The sequence below is a fragment of the Anopheles stephensi genome, chromosome X, assembly GCF_013141755.1.
Source record: "Anopheles stephensi strain Indian chromosome X, UCI_ANSTEP_V1.0, whole genome shotgun sequence".
Lineage (NCBI taxonomy): Eukaryota > Metazoa > Arthropoda > Insecta > Diptera > Culicidae > Anopheles > Anopheles stephensi.
Window position 1 is genome coordinate 8,613,472 of NC_050201.1, and position 16,457 is coordinate 8,629,928.

Genomic DNA, 16,457 nt, shown 5'->3' on the forward strand with positions numbered 1-16,457 from the left:
GCCATAGATTGCACACTGATACGGCCGGTAGTTCTCTACGGGCACGAGCCCTGGACTATGCTGGCGGAGGACACCAACCATTTGCGTGTGCAGGGCTTGTGAAGAAGGAGACTGAACCACGAGCTAGCTGAGCTGTTTGGCGATGCAGACATCCTGACGGTTGCCAAAGCTGGAAGGACAAGCTGGTTAGGGCATGTGATGAGGATGTGAGGTGCTCGTCAGCGACTTGTTGGCTGGATCAGGTGGAGTCAGACCTGAGCGAGATCAGATGCAGCCGGGGATGGAGGACCAGGGCAGCCATGGGTCCGAGTTTCCAGGAAACGATTTTTAGGCAGGCTATGTCGTAAAGACGTGCTCCATAGAAACAGGCGAAGAAATAAGATGGAGAAGTATCCAAGTCCTTTAATTGGACTTTGATAATCGGGCTAGCGGTAGAGGAGACAACAGCGCATGTCTTTACACGGCAGAACCAGAGTTCAAATCCCACCTGGACCGTTCCCCCGTAGTGAGAACTGATTATCCAACTACGTGGTATCATTAAGTCTAGTGCGCCAGAGAGACTTCAGAGACCCAGAAGACTCTCCTACAGCACACGAAATGCGCCATAGATTACACACTGATACGGCCAGTAGTTCTCTACGGGCACGAGTCCTGGACCATGCTGGTGGAGGGCACCAAACATTTGCGAGTGCAGTGCGTGTGGAGAAGGAGGATGCCGGACTCATTCCCAACCAGGAATGTGCTTGCCAGCAACCCGTCCGGCACGAAGCGTAGAGGATCATAGCTTTGGCTGAATCAAGTCTCAGACCTGAGGGAGTTCAGATGCAGCCGGGGATGGAGAAGTGCAGCCATGGACCGATTTTCCGTACTCTAAGACGTACTCAATAGGAGCATGCCAAGAAAGAAAAAGAATATGCCAGAAATGACAGGCATGACCTAAGAGGTCGTTGGACCAAAAAAGAAGAAAAGAAGGACGTCGAGAATCCTTGGCATTTTTTATCGTTTATTTAAAGAGGCTCCTTAGATATCTGATATCTCATTCATCTCTTAATAAGTTTCCGAGGCTCCGTTCACTCCAACTACCATTATGTCAAGAGATGTCTTTATGACTCTTCATCCTGGAGGGGTCTTAGCCTACCAGTACTGGCTTCTTTGACTTTATCAAACCCATAGCTGGATAGCTTAGTTCTGCGTTCGGGACGTTAGTACACATCATATTCAATACCCAGTCCTGTCGTGCTATCACCTCTAGGTGTTCTTATAATTAAACGCTACCATGATTGTTAGGTTTCAGTCTCTATAGGGTCTATGATTACCACCCATCTTCGGAATCTCATCGCGACGATACACTGATCCGTTCCGACGCCTGGCGTTTGTAAATATGTGGAATGAAAAAGGAGAGCACGCCACACCCAACCAACAGCAGGCCGGAGATCCAGAACGTGAGCTCACAGTTCGTATCCAGCAGGAAGCCTACCAGATTGGATCCTACAATGCTTCCGAGCCTTCCAAACATCAGCGAGATGCACACGGCCATAGCTCTAGGATGGAAAAGACAGAACTCATTAGCATGCGTTGTATCGTGAATCAAGAACCTATGTCTATCTTACCGTAGATTCGTTGGATACAAGTCAACTGCACAAGCATTAACGACACTAATGCAAAACCCACACGTGAGCAGTATCAGGTAGAACCAGATAGCTAGTAGAGGTAGATCGATAAACACGATCAAAACGCCACAGGTTCCACAGAGAGTGAAGATGAACACCAGTATCGGTAGCCGTCCGACCGCGTTGATGATGAGTCCGATAACAGCAAACCCTAGCGCGTAGCTCGCTTCCAGCACGAACGAATGCTCGTAGGCGGAGATGTCTAGCTTCTGGTGGCATACGTCGGGACGTACCGTACCGTTGGTCAGATTGACCAGCTCCTCGATATCGAAACGCGTCGCATAGACCGCATTGCACACCGTGATCCGTTCCACGCCTTTCGCCTGCTGTTCCGCTATCCGGTTCAGTATGTCGGGGAAGAACATATACATCCCGCTAGATGTAAGGTATATGCCGAACTGCAGTACACAGATGATGATGGTACGTTTCAGGTACGAACCCATAAACAGTGGTGCCGTTTGGTGCCACATTTGCTTGAGCAGCCCAACCACGCTCTTACTGTTAGCTGCCTCCTCACGTCGAACTTTGGTCTGTTGTGCTTCCGTTTCCTGCAATAGGCCGGTCAGCACTAGTGCAGGGTCACGCGAGCTTCTATTCCACCGGTACATGCTTTGCAGCACCGTAATCGTTTCCGCTTCCCGCCCGTGTGACAGCAGGTACTTAGGACTCTCCGGTAGCCAGAGCAATGCTAGCGCACTGATGAAGCTTGGCAGTGCGCACACCACCAAGAACAATCGCCACGGTCGGTAGATGATGTTCAGCACCGGGATGGTAAACTCCCACTCCTGGTTGATGATGGACCAGGCAATCAGTGGAAGCAGAATCGAACCGACGCCAAACACAAACGATGCACCCATAATCGCACGGGAACAGTTCCGTTTACCGTGAAACTCTCCCAGGTACGCGTAAATGGTGGCAGATGGTCCAGAAATGCTGAAGATATGGTCAGGTATCAGGAGCTAACTATCGCCATGCTGCAAGCGCATACTTACAAAAACCCAGTCAAAAAACGCATCACAGTGATCAGCCAGAAGTTGGTGGTGAGACTGGACAGGGCCGATGAGGCAAAGGCTAGAAAGAGCGTAGGCATGATGATTGCCCGCCGGCCACGCGTATCCGCCAGAAAGCCCCACAGATGCGAACTGCAAATAATGCCGGCGAATGAGATCGCACTCAGTACCCCTTTCTCGCGGGTCGTCAGCAGTAGGTCACATTCGGCCACCGGCAGTACGTAGCTGAGGCCGAGCGTTTCCAACAGTACGGCGGCCAAGATGGTGCCGGAAATGGCGATCAGGCACACATTATACAGGCCAAACTCTGGGGAAGATTAGAATGAGTTGCCTGTCTGACCAGTTGGCTGATGATGTTGAAGTCGCTATTCTTACTCGTCATTAAAAAAGCCTCCTCCAGCTTAACTGGACGTTTGGATGGAGCATCCTTGGAGACTATTGAAGAAGCAGAAAGAGAATTGTTTACCCGTTTGTACAAAGTCAGCATGTTAGAAGCAAAATCTAGCACTTACCTGTAGTTGTAGTGTCCATCACAAAAGAAACGAACGATCAATCGATGTAAGATGACGAAATCCGCACCAAACTATACTGACATAGTTCTGTAGGTTTCGTCTCCTTATATTCTGCCCCACGGGATAGTTTTTCCCACCTCCATAGTATATGGTCTTTAAGGGACAAAAAACACAAAGCACTGGGCTGTAAATCTCTGCCTGCTTCCTCTATGTACAATTCGAGCATCATCACATACCGGGATAGGCCCAACGCTAGGCAAAGCAGCAGTTGACCTAACAACAAGATCGGACCTACAATACACCTTTATCACGTCTCTTAGGGGGGTAGTCTACTCACAGTTCTGAGACGTCTAATCTCCCTCAGCCAGCCGGTTTCCACGACAACATTACAGCAATATCCGATAATCATCGCGCAGTGTGTGTGGTACGGTGCGATACTGAGCTGAGACATCATCGTTGCTACTGGATGGCTAATTGGACGAGCGTGCTCGTTTTGTTCACCGACCGGCCTGAAGGTACCTGAAGGAGTACAGCAAACAAAATAAAATGCACGTGCAGGCGAATGATACCTCGCAGGCTAGGCAATAGCATAGGCAGCTTACAAGCGACAACAAAATTGACATTGTGGTGAAAGTATCACTCTATTTATCACGTCATTCCAGTTGACGTGCTGCTGTGGTTCGCTAGTGACATACACGCTTGCTGGGACTTGAACAAGACAACCACAAAACACAAATCTCGACAATATAGAGGCACTGGTAGCTTCAGAAGTTTTGGAACGTTAGTGATATGTTCCAATTCACCTCAGCCTGCAAGAGGGATGCTGGGATGCTTGCCGAGTAGGCTTGACCTCGCCCACCAGCCATCGAGCTTAGGACGTAGAAGGCATAATCACGGAACTGGCAGACATACAGGAGTCACCTGCCATGCGGCGTGATATGTAGCTACTGTGACTTAATTCTTAATCATACCTGCAACGCACTTAATGGACGACGGAAAGAGCCTGCTTATCTGCTTTACGATTAATTTAGGTGGACTCTTGAAGCAATGGCACTCTGTTCCCAGGAATCTTAATCGGAGATTTAGGGTGTCTTGTCTTGGTAGATTTATTACTGTAGAATAGCATGAAAGTTTCTACGCACCTGATGCGTTACTGGTACCTGCGACGTTCACCAAGATGTACTTGGTGGTAGCTGAGTGCGAAGACATCACGGACCTCCACATCTTCCGGTCATGACAGCTGGCGGATCGGTTGATTTGGATGGATTCCCTGCCTTCTCTATTCTAATCCCTACATACACATCTTTCGATTTTCCAAAGTAGTGTGAGATTGCGGTTGGAACCTGACCTGATTTCGGACTAACCTAACCTGATAATCCTAATTTCGGAACCGATTCCGTAAACGATTCCGAACCTACCATTGGGAAAATTTGGAGCTACCAGTTCTGTAGAATGAAATGGGCCCTAGAATAATCTTCGCGTTTATCTGCTTTCAATACAGAACCACAATATTGAGTTAACAGAAGCAAATTTATGACCATTTCATTATCAGGTTCGGTATGTAATTCGAGCTCAACGGACATTTAAATAATCGACAAGCAAGAGCAATTACAGTAGCATCTCGTATCAAACGATACGAAGTACGATAGTATCAAACAATTTATACATACGAAGTCTGAAGTTGCACAGGGTAGCGTCTTGAGTCCTTAATTGATTTTCATCCCAGATTGCATCAGATGTTTTCCTCCTAAAGGATGATGTAATGCCAATGATGTTAAATTCTATCTTTCTGTGCCCTCAACTCCACAGAAAGATTTCAATTCAACTTTCATGATGTACCTTCAACGGGCTCGTTCTTTGTGTTGCTAAATGATGCTTGATAATGCATCCCCGGATAACCTCACACAATTATCTGCTCTCTGGCTCACAACTCTTAGGAGTTTCTTTAGTCGAAAACCTTGGTATGTGCCTCGTCCTAAAATTATCTTCCCAACCACATCTTGATTCGGAAATCGAACGTGCGAACACTTCATCAACCGAATGACGGCGTCTGAGGTTCGTGATCGGCTATGCCTGAGGACATTGTTTTGCTGATAAGTTCCTGTCTGAGCGTCCGCAGACGTCACTGATATATACTGATTGGAATATAGATCCGGTTCCGCAGGCAGGACCGGAATCAAGTCCGAAATCAAGTATGGAATCAAGTCCGGAACCAAATCCGGAACAAAGTCCGGAGCCAAATCGGAAATCAATCTCAATCAGGGAGAAAATTGTTACAATCTCGAATTTTTTTTTTTTCCTTAAGACGACATTCTCTAAGCTGCATATGATATTTGCTCACAAATATTCTCTTAATCGTCAATTGCGGTTTGGCCAAAATGAGATTTTTTTAGGGAATAATAATTAATAATTATAGCCTTACGGCCAGGCCGTTCTTTATGAATAAAAAAAAAAATAATTATAATAAATAACAATTAAATAAATAATAAATTTAAAAAGTCTGAAAAAGATACCCCTTTCCGTAACTCAACTGCGATAAGTGAGTGGAGCGGTCTTTATTCAGGCTCCAGCCCAATTTATTATTAATAACCATCACAAATCACACAAAAACTCGCACAGAAAATAAATAGCGAGACTTTACTGTACTACTGCCGAGAACTGCTCGACCTTCCAGCCACATTCGAGCAGTTCTGTTGTTCGAGCATCCGACCTGCCTGGGGCGAAAAGTGATGCGACCAAACACACCACCACACACGACCGAAACAAAAGGCCAACGGGAACTGTCAAATAGAATTTCTGAAAATCATTTTCTTCTTCTTCTTCTTGGCGGAAAGGCTAAAAACTTCAAGTCACAGGCAACCACGTCCATGAGGTAAACTGCGAAAGGAACGAAGGGTCGCTTGCTTTGCTAAAATAAGAACGGCAGCGGAAGGCAACAGTGCAGAGAGCCCTGTGCTGGCCAATTTTCTGGCTTCGTGACTGATTTCGTGCGTGAAGTGTTGAGGGTGTGCGTGTGTGTAAAGGGGTGACTCGTTTCATTTTTGTTAGCTACGGGAACGGATATTCTAGCCGCAACGACAGCACCACCAACAACAACATCAAAAACAGGCAACACAGCGCCTTCTTTCGCTGAACGAAAATCGTGCTTCGTCACACAGGCATTCGACGGGTAAGCGAACGCGGTTGGACGTGTTTTCACACAAACACATACACACAGCGCGTAAAGGTTACGGGGCATCACGGGGAGTTTTCTGTAAGCCGTACGCAACGTTTGCCAAAAATGAAAATCACACTGAAAACACTGAAGCAGCAGACGTTCTTCGTCGAGGTGGACGTCGAAAAGGACACAGTGCGAACGCTGAAGGAGAAGCTGTACACGGAGAGCGAGCTGGCGTATCCGGTCGACCGGCAGCGGTTGATCTATCTGGGCAAAATCATGGAGGACGACCATCTGCTCAGCCAGTACAAACTCGACGACAAGAAGTTTATTGTGGTGATGAGCAAAAAGCCCGCACCGGCCGCAGACGACAAGGGTGAGGCGGCCGATGCGAAGAAGCAGGAAACAGCACCGAAGCAGGACACAAAGGTGGAGGGAGGTGCGGGCGACAGTGCCGATCCGTCGTCGTCCAGCAGTACGAACAAACCGTCCACGTCCACACCATCACAATCTGCCCAATCAACCGGCGACGATCAAAAGACAACCGGCGCGAAGAAGGACACCAACACCACCAGCAGCAGCAGCACAACCGAGAGCAACAAGCCTAGCACCAATCCATCAACCGATGCCGTACCGGAGGAGATGCAGATCAACATTCAGAGGCTAAAAGGTAAGGGCTAAAGCCATTGATGTTTTTTGTTGTTGTTCCTTTTCTAACCTTTATGTCTCTCTCTCCTTGATTCTCGCAGAGATGGGCTACTCGGAACAGAGCGCCAGAATTGCGCTGGAAATTTGCGCCAACATTCCGGACCGTGCCGTCGAGTACTTGCTGTCGGAGATGGGCGGTGGTAGCGATGTGTCGTTCGCGTTGGCCGCTGCCCAACAGCAGGCACACCAGCAACAGCAGCAGCAGCAGCAGCTCGGCGGCGGCGGCGGCGGTGTTCCGGCAGCCGGTGCGGTCCAGGTCGGTGGTGGTGGTGGGGGGTCCGATGCGAATCCGCTCGACTTTCTGCGCAACAATCCCGTGTTCGAGGACATGAAGCGCATCCTGCGCGACGATCCGACGATGCTGCCGTACCTGATGCGCCGCATGCAGCAAAGCAATCCCGACCTGCTCAGCATCGTGGCCGAGCATCAGGAAGAGTTTCTGGCGATGATTAACGAAGGTACCGCCCAGGGTCCGACCATGTCCCGCGAGCTGGAGGACATTGCGTCCGCGATGATCAACAGCCTGACGCCGTCCGATATGGACGCGATCGAGCGGCTGAAGGCGCTCGGCTACCCGGAGCATCTCGTCATCCAGGCGTACATTGCGTGCGAACGCGACGAGTACGATGCGGCCATGTTTCTCGTCACACAAACGCTCGACGATGAAGAGTAGATGCGACCGCTAGGACCCCGCCAAACACAGCAGCAGCACGCACCAGTTTCTCCCTTCCCGTATCACCTTTTGCGGTCGGTCTGAGCCAAGCGAACCGAAGGACACGCAGAAAGGCGCATGCAGCTAGTGGTTTAGGTTCCCATCATCTTTCCCCCCCCCCCCCCCCCCCCCTTTTGGCCAACACAGCTGTGCCCGAAGAGTACGTAATTTAAATTCACAAATAAGAGGGCACGCGTCTGTGAGCTTGCTGCTGCTGCTGCTTGCTGTGGTGGAAGATGTTTACATTTACAAACACTTTTTTTTTTGTCTGTAATACAAACTAAATTTTCAGTCGCATCATCGTACGCGACATCATCGGTTTGCGAATGTATTGTTTGAGCTAGGACAGCAAGACCAAACAAACAAACAAAAAAATCAGGAACCATCCAACAACACCCCCCGACCTGAATAGACCGACACACACACACACAGCATGAAACAGGAAGCTACTAGATCGAACCGTCGCACCCGGAGGGTTGGGGGTCCTCCGTGCTGAAGAATTGGGTGTAGAAAGATAATTTAAAAAAAAAAACTGAACTGAAAGCATGTTAAAGCACGACGCGGCACAGATGGGTGAACGCGCGCGATCGGCGGTAAAAGGATGGATACTCTCTCCCCCTATTGCTATTGTTTGTACTGTACACCAAGTTGAACCAAATCTCTCTTGTAATGCATCAACTACAAGCAAATACAGCGTTTATGTTAATAAAACCGATTTTCTGGATCATCGAACTGAGGTGTGGGTTTTGTACTGGGGAGATTCTTAGATGATGCTGACCAGTGGAGCTCGAACTGCTTGCCTTACGAGAACGGGCTAAAGACTAACCTTGCCTACGATTTTTAAGACACGTTGAAGTTAGGACGATCGTTTACAGCTGGTAACGCACCACCACTACTAGAGTAAGACTGCCAGACTCGGAAGGTAACACCTGCGTACTGTAGAAGCCCATTCGAGGCGTACTTAATGAATTATCTATGTTTTAGGTCACCCAACTGTCCACCCACGTTTACCGGAAGAGTTTACCGGCACCTGCGCAATTAGATTTACACCCACCCACACCCCCGTTCTTTTGCTGTATGCGGCATCGCATCCGCGAGGCGATTGAACCCGTCCAATCCGTAGATCCGTAGATCCGAGATGACGCCTTCGACGCGGTGGTGGTGCCCCGTATTGTGCATTCGATGCGCTCGTTTTCGCAAACCCGCCCCGGTGTGCAAAGCCCAACAGCAGAATGAGGAAGAAAAATAAATGCTCGATCATGTTCTGTTCCGGGGCTGTTGGGGTTGACATGGGAAGCCACACACACAACACCGTTCATGCGTGACGGTCTTGAGATGTTGCTCGGCCCACCGTGGAGAGTTCGATTTTTTGCCTGCCACAACATTGGTTTCTTGGGAGGGTTGTTTTCATCTTGGTTTCTTATGCTGCTGATGAACTTAGGGGGGGTGAGGTGGGGGGGGGGGGGTGATGAATTTCCCGGTCTGCCAAAAGAACGGTCCGAAGGTGGAACGAATAGTCAATGGATGGCGTGGTGGCGTGAATAGTAATGGGAAGAACCTCCAGAAGCCGCCACTTCCCGTACCAGCCGTCCGGTGGTCGGTGAATATATATTTAAGGCCGGCAGCGGACGATGCCCACGGTCAGTGGTGCTCGAGTGTTCGGTGATTGTGAATTGCGATTTTCAAAGTGTTTCGACTCCCGAAAGCAATCATGATGGTTGGAAGAAACTGGAAGTGCACGTGTCTGATGCCTGTTATTTGGCAAGCGCTGCTTGTCGTGACGATCGGTAGTTTGTGTGTGGAGAACACCGGTGCGTATCCGTATGCGGATGATTTCCCGTATCAGGTGCATGGCCGCCCGGTATCCGTATCGTCCGCGTCGGGTGGTTCCGGTGTAAAGAAGCTGCTGAGCGGTAGCTCCAAGGGTGCGAGCGGTGAGGGTGGCAGTGATGCGCGTGACCACCGTAAGGAGCACGCGTTCGACGAGGCGGGCAGTATTGGGTCGGCCTCGGACGCTGTCCGCTACCATCAACTCGACAATCAACTGGACGGGCACCGGGTGCTGGATGCGAGCAAGGGCAGTACGGTCGACAAGGTGAAGCATCTGGCGGGGGAAAACTTTGAGGCGGACAAATCGCACAACCGGAAGCACATCAAGTCGGGATTTAGCAACTCCTACCACAAGGACGAGAGTGGTAGCAAGAGTTCGTATTACGAGGATTCGGACGATCATGGCGGTAAGCAGGTGTACGATAATCGGCACAACCAGCGGAACGACTACGCGGACAAGCTGTACAGCCAGGATCGGCGCAACGACTACCTGCGGGATCACTACGATGATCGGGCCTCGGGTAGTGAGCTGCTGGGAGCGCACAACTATCGGCGCGTAGGTGCCCTTGATCGCGGTGAGTATCCTGCACCATGTTAGGGCAAAGGCGCAAACGAGGTTACCAACTGTTACGTTCCTAATCTTCACCTCTAAGCTGTCTAAGGCAAGTGAAGTCCTGACTTGCTTATTTACTTGTCAGGCGCTCACCGCTCGATAACGACGCATCAACGCCATCACTCCATCTCAATACCACGCTTCCTCTGTCCGTGTGGCGGGCCTAAAAAGACTTTACGGGCTGGGACGTCCTGTGTCATTCTCATGACATGACTAGCCCATCGGAGCCTGGCGAGTTTAATTCGCTGCACGATGGTGAGATCATCGTACAGCTCGTCGAGCTAGTCATTGTAGCGGCTCCTCACCGCGCTCGAGGATTCCACCTCCGAATCACGGATGGCTCCTCTCTAGCTCCAGACTGAAAAGGAGACAGACAAACCCATCTCCCTGACGCACAGGCCTTTGGTAGCTAAGTGCCCTGAGAGATGTTGACAATTGTCATTCTTACAAGCCTGGTAAGCTTGGTCTGGAATTTCAAAAGAGCTCATCGGGTCCTATAGTCTTCTCCAAGATTAGCCGCATCGTGAAGATCTGGTCAGCGGTTGATTTTCCGTTTCGGAATCCTCTCTGATAGTTTCCGACTATCTCTTCAACGAATGGGACAAGCCGATCATGTAGGATTAGGGAGAAAAATGAAGCACGAAGTCCTATAAACTGCTAAAACAGTCAAATTATTCCAGACGTTTCTGCAGACCATCACTCCCGCTCATATTCTATGCGGAAACTTAAAAAATAACGTTTTTTGAGGCTGGATTTTACGGTGCAATTCTCATGACATCACCAGTCCATCAGAGTCTGACGAGTCTAGTTCGCTGGCCCAATATTGTAGCATATTGTACAGCTTATAGATCTCGGCTTATTCGAGAATGTTCCTTTCGAACTAGTGACTAGAAGAGTTTCATCAACTTTGGACAGAATTCAGATCTTAGAGGAGTGTGCGCAAATAATGAACGTTGATACAATTCAGTCGGTACTGTCTGTTGATGCTTGGTGATGTTCGGAACCACTTACTAAAAGCGAGATGATCTTTCTGTGCATCACCGACTAGTACTGTCTGCTTGGCTTAACGACCTCTCTTAGGTCTTGCCTACCATTTCTGACTCACTAGATTTAATGCTACCACGTAATTGGATAGTCAGTCCTTATTGGCATCACCGATGAGTACTGACTTATCGCAGTTATTTTCCTCCTAGCATTACCCAGTTAGAATCCAGACAAATGGATTAAAACTTTAAAATAATCTTTCCAAAAAGGTAACGCTTACGGCCATCGCGACGGTTACGCACACAACGACCACAATGATCAACACTACGGTACGTCGGCGTACGGTGGCTACGACTATTATCAACCCGGTGCCAACTACCACCACTACGATGATCTGTACCGTCGCCGTTCGTACTACAATCCGAGACCATCGTTTGCCACCGCTCCGTTGCAACCGGCGCCGATCACGATTTACGAAGATCCGCGCGACTATGCACCGTACCCGGCCGCCCCCTATCCGGTGCGTGAGGTGCGCGATGGTTCGAGTGTGCTGAGCAGAGACGCAGCCGACTACCACCATCATCATCATCACCATCCCCAAGATCAGGACGGATCGTTTGGGCAGCGGCGACGGCTCATCTACCGGCCCAGTCCGGCACCAATGCTGACCGGGTACAGCCGTTACTGAGCGGTAGGAGTGTCCTTTCCGCCCAGTAAAGTGCGCGCGACCGTCCATTTAAAGCGTCGATACACGCGTCGAACTAATTTATTTGCCTTTCATATTATGCTTCTAGCACACAGCGAGAGGACAGTAACACACACACACACACAAAATGAAAGAATAACTTATCGATGAGATGAGAAATCATACAAATAAATGTCTATTACAAAACATGCCGTTGGTTGCTTCTCTACCCAATGTGTCCGAGGCGTTTGAGTGTTTTTGTGGGGTGTTGATTGCTGATATGAAAGAAAATGTACACGAATCGAACGTGACCGGTTGATCGATAGCGGAAGCGTTTTTTTTTCCCCACCCGTTTTAGGATGCACTTAAGCGACGGCGCAACTCCTCGATGAACGTGTCCACGGGCAGTTCCTCCTCCTTGCGGGTGGCAATCTCTCGCAGCTTTACCACACCGCGCGACAGTTCCCCATCGCCGAGTATGATGGCGTACGGGATTTGGTATTCTTCGCAGTGTTGCAGCTGGGCCAGCAGCTTCGGATTCAGCTTGTACGAATGTTCCGCCTGTGGAATGGAACGAGGCACGATGTGAGTGGTTTTGCAAAGCTCTTGATCTGGTTGGAATAGAATTGGTTCCGCTGGTGGAAACACCTCCTCTTAGCCTAGGCCAATCCTCATCTACCAAGAAACCTTATCGTCGAAGAGGTCTCATTTTCCATAAGGATTAGGGTAAGCCAAAAATGGCAGGCATGACCTAAGAGGTCGTTAGGCTAAGAGAGAGACCGCGCAGAGAGCATCTTACCTTAACGTCTGCGTCCCATAGTTTGTTAAGCATTTCTAGCCGCTTCAAATGCAGTCCCTTGTGGGCGGAGGCCACGTACACCTGCGTCTCGTTCGTACGCGTCTTTCCGCCCGCTCGTGCCTCGATAATCGAGAACAGGCGCTCCACCCCGATGGACACACCAACGCACGGGACCTGCTTCCGCTTCGGGTTGAACATTCCCACCAAATTGTCGTACCGGCCGCCACCGGCCACCGAACCGACCGTTATCTCTTCCTCCTCAGCACCGCCACCAGCACCGGAACCGAGCAGCACCGCTTCGTATATCACGCCGGTATAGTAATCCAGCCCGCGCGCCAAACTCAGATCGAACGAGACCCGGTTGGCGACCTGGAAAATGTCACAGTACTGCAACAGCAACCGCATATCCTCCAGCCCCTCCATCGCGCTCGGTATCTGCTTCAGCTTTTCATCCGCCGCCAACCGGTCCACCAGCTCCGGGCCACCGTGCAGCGTTACGTACTCCCCGATCCGGTCGACCGTGTCCTCCGTCAGGCCCTTCTCCTCCACCATCTCGCGCTTCACCTCCGCCCACGGTGTTTTGTCCAGCTTGTCGACGGACGAGCAGGCCGTGCGGAACTTGTCCGCCGGTACACCGCACGCCTCAAACATACCGTCCAGCAGCTTCCGGTGGTTTAGCTTTACGACAAACTCGCCCACACCGACGTCGGACAGTATTTCGCACACCACCTTCACGCATTCCGCGTCCGGCAGCATCGGATCGTACGTGCCGGCAATGTCGAAATCGCACTGGTAAAATTCCCGGTACCGGCCGCGCGTTATCTGCGGATTGTCCCGCCGGTACACCTTCGCGATGTGGTAGCGCTTGATGTTAAACACGTTGCCCATACCGACGTACCGTGCGAACGGGACGGTCAGATCGTACCGCAACGCCAGTATCTCACCGCCCTGATCCTTCAGGTCGTAGATCAGCTTCGAGTCCTCGCCGTACTTGCCGGTCAGCACCTCCTTCAGCTCGAACACGGGCGTATCGATCGTTTCGGCACCATGCTTCCGGAACACGCGTATCACCTGATCGAGAACGCGCTGCCGGAGCGCCATCGATTCCGGACCGTAATCGCGCGTACCCTTGGGCGTTTTCAGCGAGAGGTTCCGGTTGCCGGGTGTGGATTCGGTGGCACCGGACGGTTTCGGTACCGCCGGCTCACCTGCATCTTCCACCGTGCATTGCTTCAGCTGTTCTTTGAGTGCGAGCAGCTTCTGTACCTCTTCGTTGATCTGTGGTAAAATTGGGAGAAAATGTTTCGAAAGAAAAAAGAAAAAAAAAGCGCCATTAGCTAGCGGTACCAATGGATTTGGTTGTGGTTCACTTCACTTCCAGCCCCATCACTCCCCGCGCCATTGTGCGCACACACCCACACACACACACAGACCTGTGCGAGACGTTGCCGGGCTCGCTCTTCATCCGGTCGGGCCGTTTGTACTGTCGTGCTGGCTAATAAGGTGGAACTCCTAGCGGATGAAATGTGCCGCCGAAGCAGGCTGCCGCCTGCCCTCCCCACTCCGGGCAGCACCGTGGCCGACCGTAATTGTCGCAGTATCATTGTGCAATTGTGTGCTCCCACTACTTCGCCACACTACAATAGTGTTGCGTTCGCTTTCTTTTGTCGTTCGAGCCCGACGGTGGTGGTGGTGGTAATTTTCAGCTGTTTTTCCTTTCACTTTTTCACTGTACTGTCTTTGCCGCAATGTGATGCTGACGATTCGAGGGGCGAAAAATGTGCATTGCAGCACAATTCCAGCGCAAATCGATCGTACTCTTCTTGGCGTTGTTTTCTTTTTTTTGCTGTGTGTGTGTGTGACCGGGTGTGGGGTGGCACGATTTTCCGCTGAGAATGGTGAAACTCGATCACGCTATTGCATGGCCGTGTGTTGTGTTGTATCACGAAAGCCACGTGAGAATGTACGTCTCCAAGACACCTTTGCTAAATTGTTACTTGGGTTTTCACGATACCCGCAAAACACATCCCGGAGAACTTTTTCCTTGTGTTCACAACCTTTCCACAAATGGAACCGAGTAATTGCACGGTACGGCTCCTTCCTCTTGCACTTACCTTCGCCTTATCCTTCGTAGCGGCCGATTTGAGCTTACGCACGACATCTCCCTGGGCGCTGATGGCAGCCTCCAGTGTATCCTTTTCGGTCATCGCTGCCGACTTCCGGACTTCCGGGTGTTCTTCTTACCAGGTAACAACAACGAAAAAAAAACCCGACGGGCTCGAAATCGTACGATCACCAAACACCGAGGTGGAAAATTTGAATGCTTGGTGTACGTACTGTTGAGACCTTATACGCTACTGCATTTCCCTCTGCTTTTCTGTAGGCCCCCACTCTCGCGCTCTCTCTCGCTCTCATTTTCTACTCTCTCTCTCTCGCACCGGGAAGCTTGCTGGCATACACGTTGCAACACTGTCGGTGCGAACAAGCAGCCGCGGATGACAGATGGGCTCGGTTCGTTTGACGTTTGTGTAGCTAGCTGTCACTTTCTGGCTGTCAGCCAAGGTATATGGATATAGAAGGTAGAGTTGTTTAGAGCAAATTGACATTTCTCGACCTGACATAACAGTTCCGTGGTGATCGAGGGGAAGGGTATTGAGAAGAGTGATGGCAGCGTCGGAGGAGGCGCTGGTGGTGGTATCGCTTGTGATTTTTTGACGAAAAATGCAACCAAATATCGTCAATCTTCTGTGGAACAACATTTGATATGCGAAGATGACCCATAAATTAGCGAAATTGCTCAAGGGATTGAGAATCGAGGCTGTTTGTTCATGTTTGTTGCCCATACCATATGTTTTTGTAAACAAACTCTGACATAACTCGACTAAAATGTCGCCCTGTCAAATCGATAAAAATCCACCTTCTAAATACATACACCTTGCTGTCAGCTGATTCCAGCTTGCAAAACAAATGAAAGAAGTCACGATGTAATGGAAAGGGGAGGGGAGGAAAACAACAAGCGAGAAGAAATGCATATAGCGCATTAGGTGTGCGAGCAAGTTTGCAGCTGTTTTGTTTATATATTTATGTACAGTTGCACGTAGGGCTAAAGTCTGAGGCTTAAGTCTGAATAGATGCCGACCCCCCTCAACTCACGGGCTGTCATTTTTACAAGTGAGTTATGCAATAGTGTATCTTTTGCAGACTTTTTACTACAATTATTTATTTATTTATTATTTATAATTATTATAAAGTATTATTACAACAATTTTTAACACTTTTGCTTAACTTTTACCTAAATTTAAGGTAATTCAGTAGCGAAATTCAGGCCAGCGAAGGCATGGTAGACCCGAACAAGGATGGAGCTATTGTCCGTTGATCTAGTGACTATCAGAATGGTCGGAATTTTGAATCGGTTCTAACCCTGTGACGCAATATCGAGAACATCCGCAGTATGGTTGTACAGTCGCGGGTAACGAAGTAGAATCCGCCGAAGGATTGACCCCGCGATGATTGGTCAATCCTAAACCTTCGAGTCGGTTATATCGTTCCAACCTTACTCGGATCAGACGTTAGGCTTCTTCCTAGATTAACCAGACCTCCGTTGATTGCAATTGCGCTTTTCCGGAAGATGGCTTTCCAACACTCAGTTAAAGTTCACTCGAGTTAAACTGAAGACCTTTTTTTTTCCTTCGGACAAGTTTCCAACGGTAAACTCTTACGAATTGCTGGTCAGGGCTTAAGAAGGAAAACTCCCGAGGCTTGCCTATACCGATGAAA

At 49.8% G+C, this 16,457-nt stretch overlaps 4 protein-coding genes across 6 annotated transcripts; 2 read left to right on the plus strand and 2 right to left on the minus strand.

The window, feature by feature from the left end:
• Positions 1-983: 983 nt before the first annotated feature.
• LOC118517428 (synaptic vesicle glycoprotein 2B-like) lies at positions 984-3,668 on the minus strand. Of its 2 annotated transcripts, none has more exons than XM_036063545.1 (6): positions 3,530-3,668; positions 3,193-3,345; positions 3,056-3,115; positions 2,663-2,987; positions 1,611-2,603; positions 984-1,541 (listed from the first exon to the last, which is right to left on the minus strand). In XM_036063545.1, the coding sequence occupies exons 2-6, from the start codon at positions 3,209-3,211 to the stop codon at positions 1,334-1,336; spliced, it is 1,605 nt and encodes a 534-aa protein (XP_035919438.1). In that variant the 5' UTR covers positions 3,212-3,345; positions 3,530-3,668; the 3' UTR covers positions 984-1,333. The 2 variants fall into 2 exon arrangements, with proteins under 2 accessions (XP_035919438.1, XP_035919437.1); XM_036063544.1 differs by having other exon boundaries at positions 3,193-3,465.
• A 2,275-nt stretch (positions 3,669-5,943) lies between these two features.
• On the plus strand, positions 5,944-8,501 carry LOC118517430 (UV excision repair protein RAD23 homolog B-like). Its single transcript, XM_036063548.1, has 3 exons — positions 5,944-6,064; positions 6,241-7,019; positions 7,099-8,501. Exons 2-3 carry the CDS (start codon positions 6,473-6,475, stop codon positions 7,728-7,730), a joined length of 1,179 nt encoding a protein of 392 aa, XP_035919441.1. The 5' UTR covers positions 5,944-6,064; positions 6,241-6,472; the 3' UTR covers positions 7,731-8,501.
• Positions 8,502-8,649: 148 nt separating this feature from the next.
• LOC118517431 lies at positions 8,650-11,934 on the plus strand. Its single transcript, XM_036063550.1, has 2 exons — positions 8,650-10,174; positions 11,466-11,934. The coding sequence occupies exons 1-2, from the start codon at positions 9,481-9,483 to the stop codon at positions 11,882-11,884; spliced, it is 1,113 nt and encodes a 370-aa protein (XP_035919443.1). The 5' UTR covers positions 8,650-9,480; the 3' UTR covers positions 11,885-11,934.
• Positions 11,935-11,946: 12 nt separating this feature from the next.
• LOC118517429 (histidine--tRNA ligase, cytoplasmic) lies at positions 11,947-15,095 on the minus strand. Of its 2 annotated transcripts, none has more exons than XM_036063547.1 (3): positions 14,795-15,095; positions 12,681-13,958; positions 11,947-12,442 (listed from the first exon to the last, which is right to left on the minus strand). In XM_036063547.1, exons 1-3 carry the CDS (start codon positions 14,885-14,887, stop codon positions 12,236-12,238), a joined length of 1,578 nt encoding a protein of 525 aa, XP_035919440.1. In that variant the 5' UTR covers positions 14,888-15,095; the 3' UTR covers positions 11,947-12,235. The 2 variants fall into 2 exon arrangements, with proteins under 2 accessions (XP_035919440.1, XP_035919439.1); XM_036063546.1 differs by having other exon boundaries at positions 14,114-14,803.
• Positions 15,096-16,457: the final 1,362 nt, after the last annotated feature.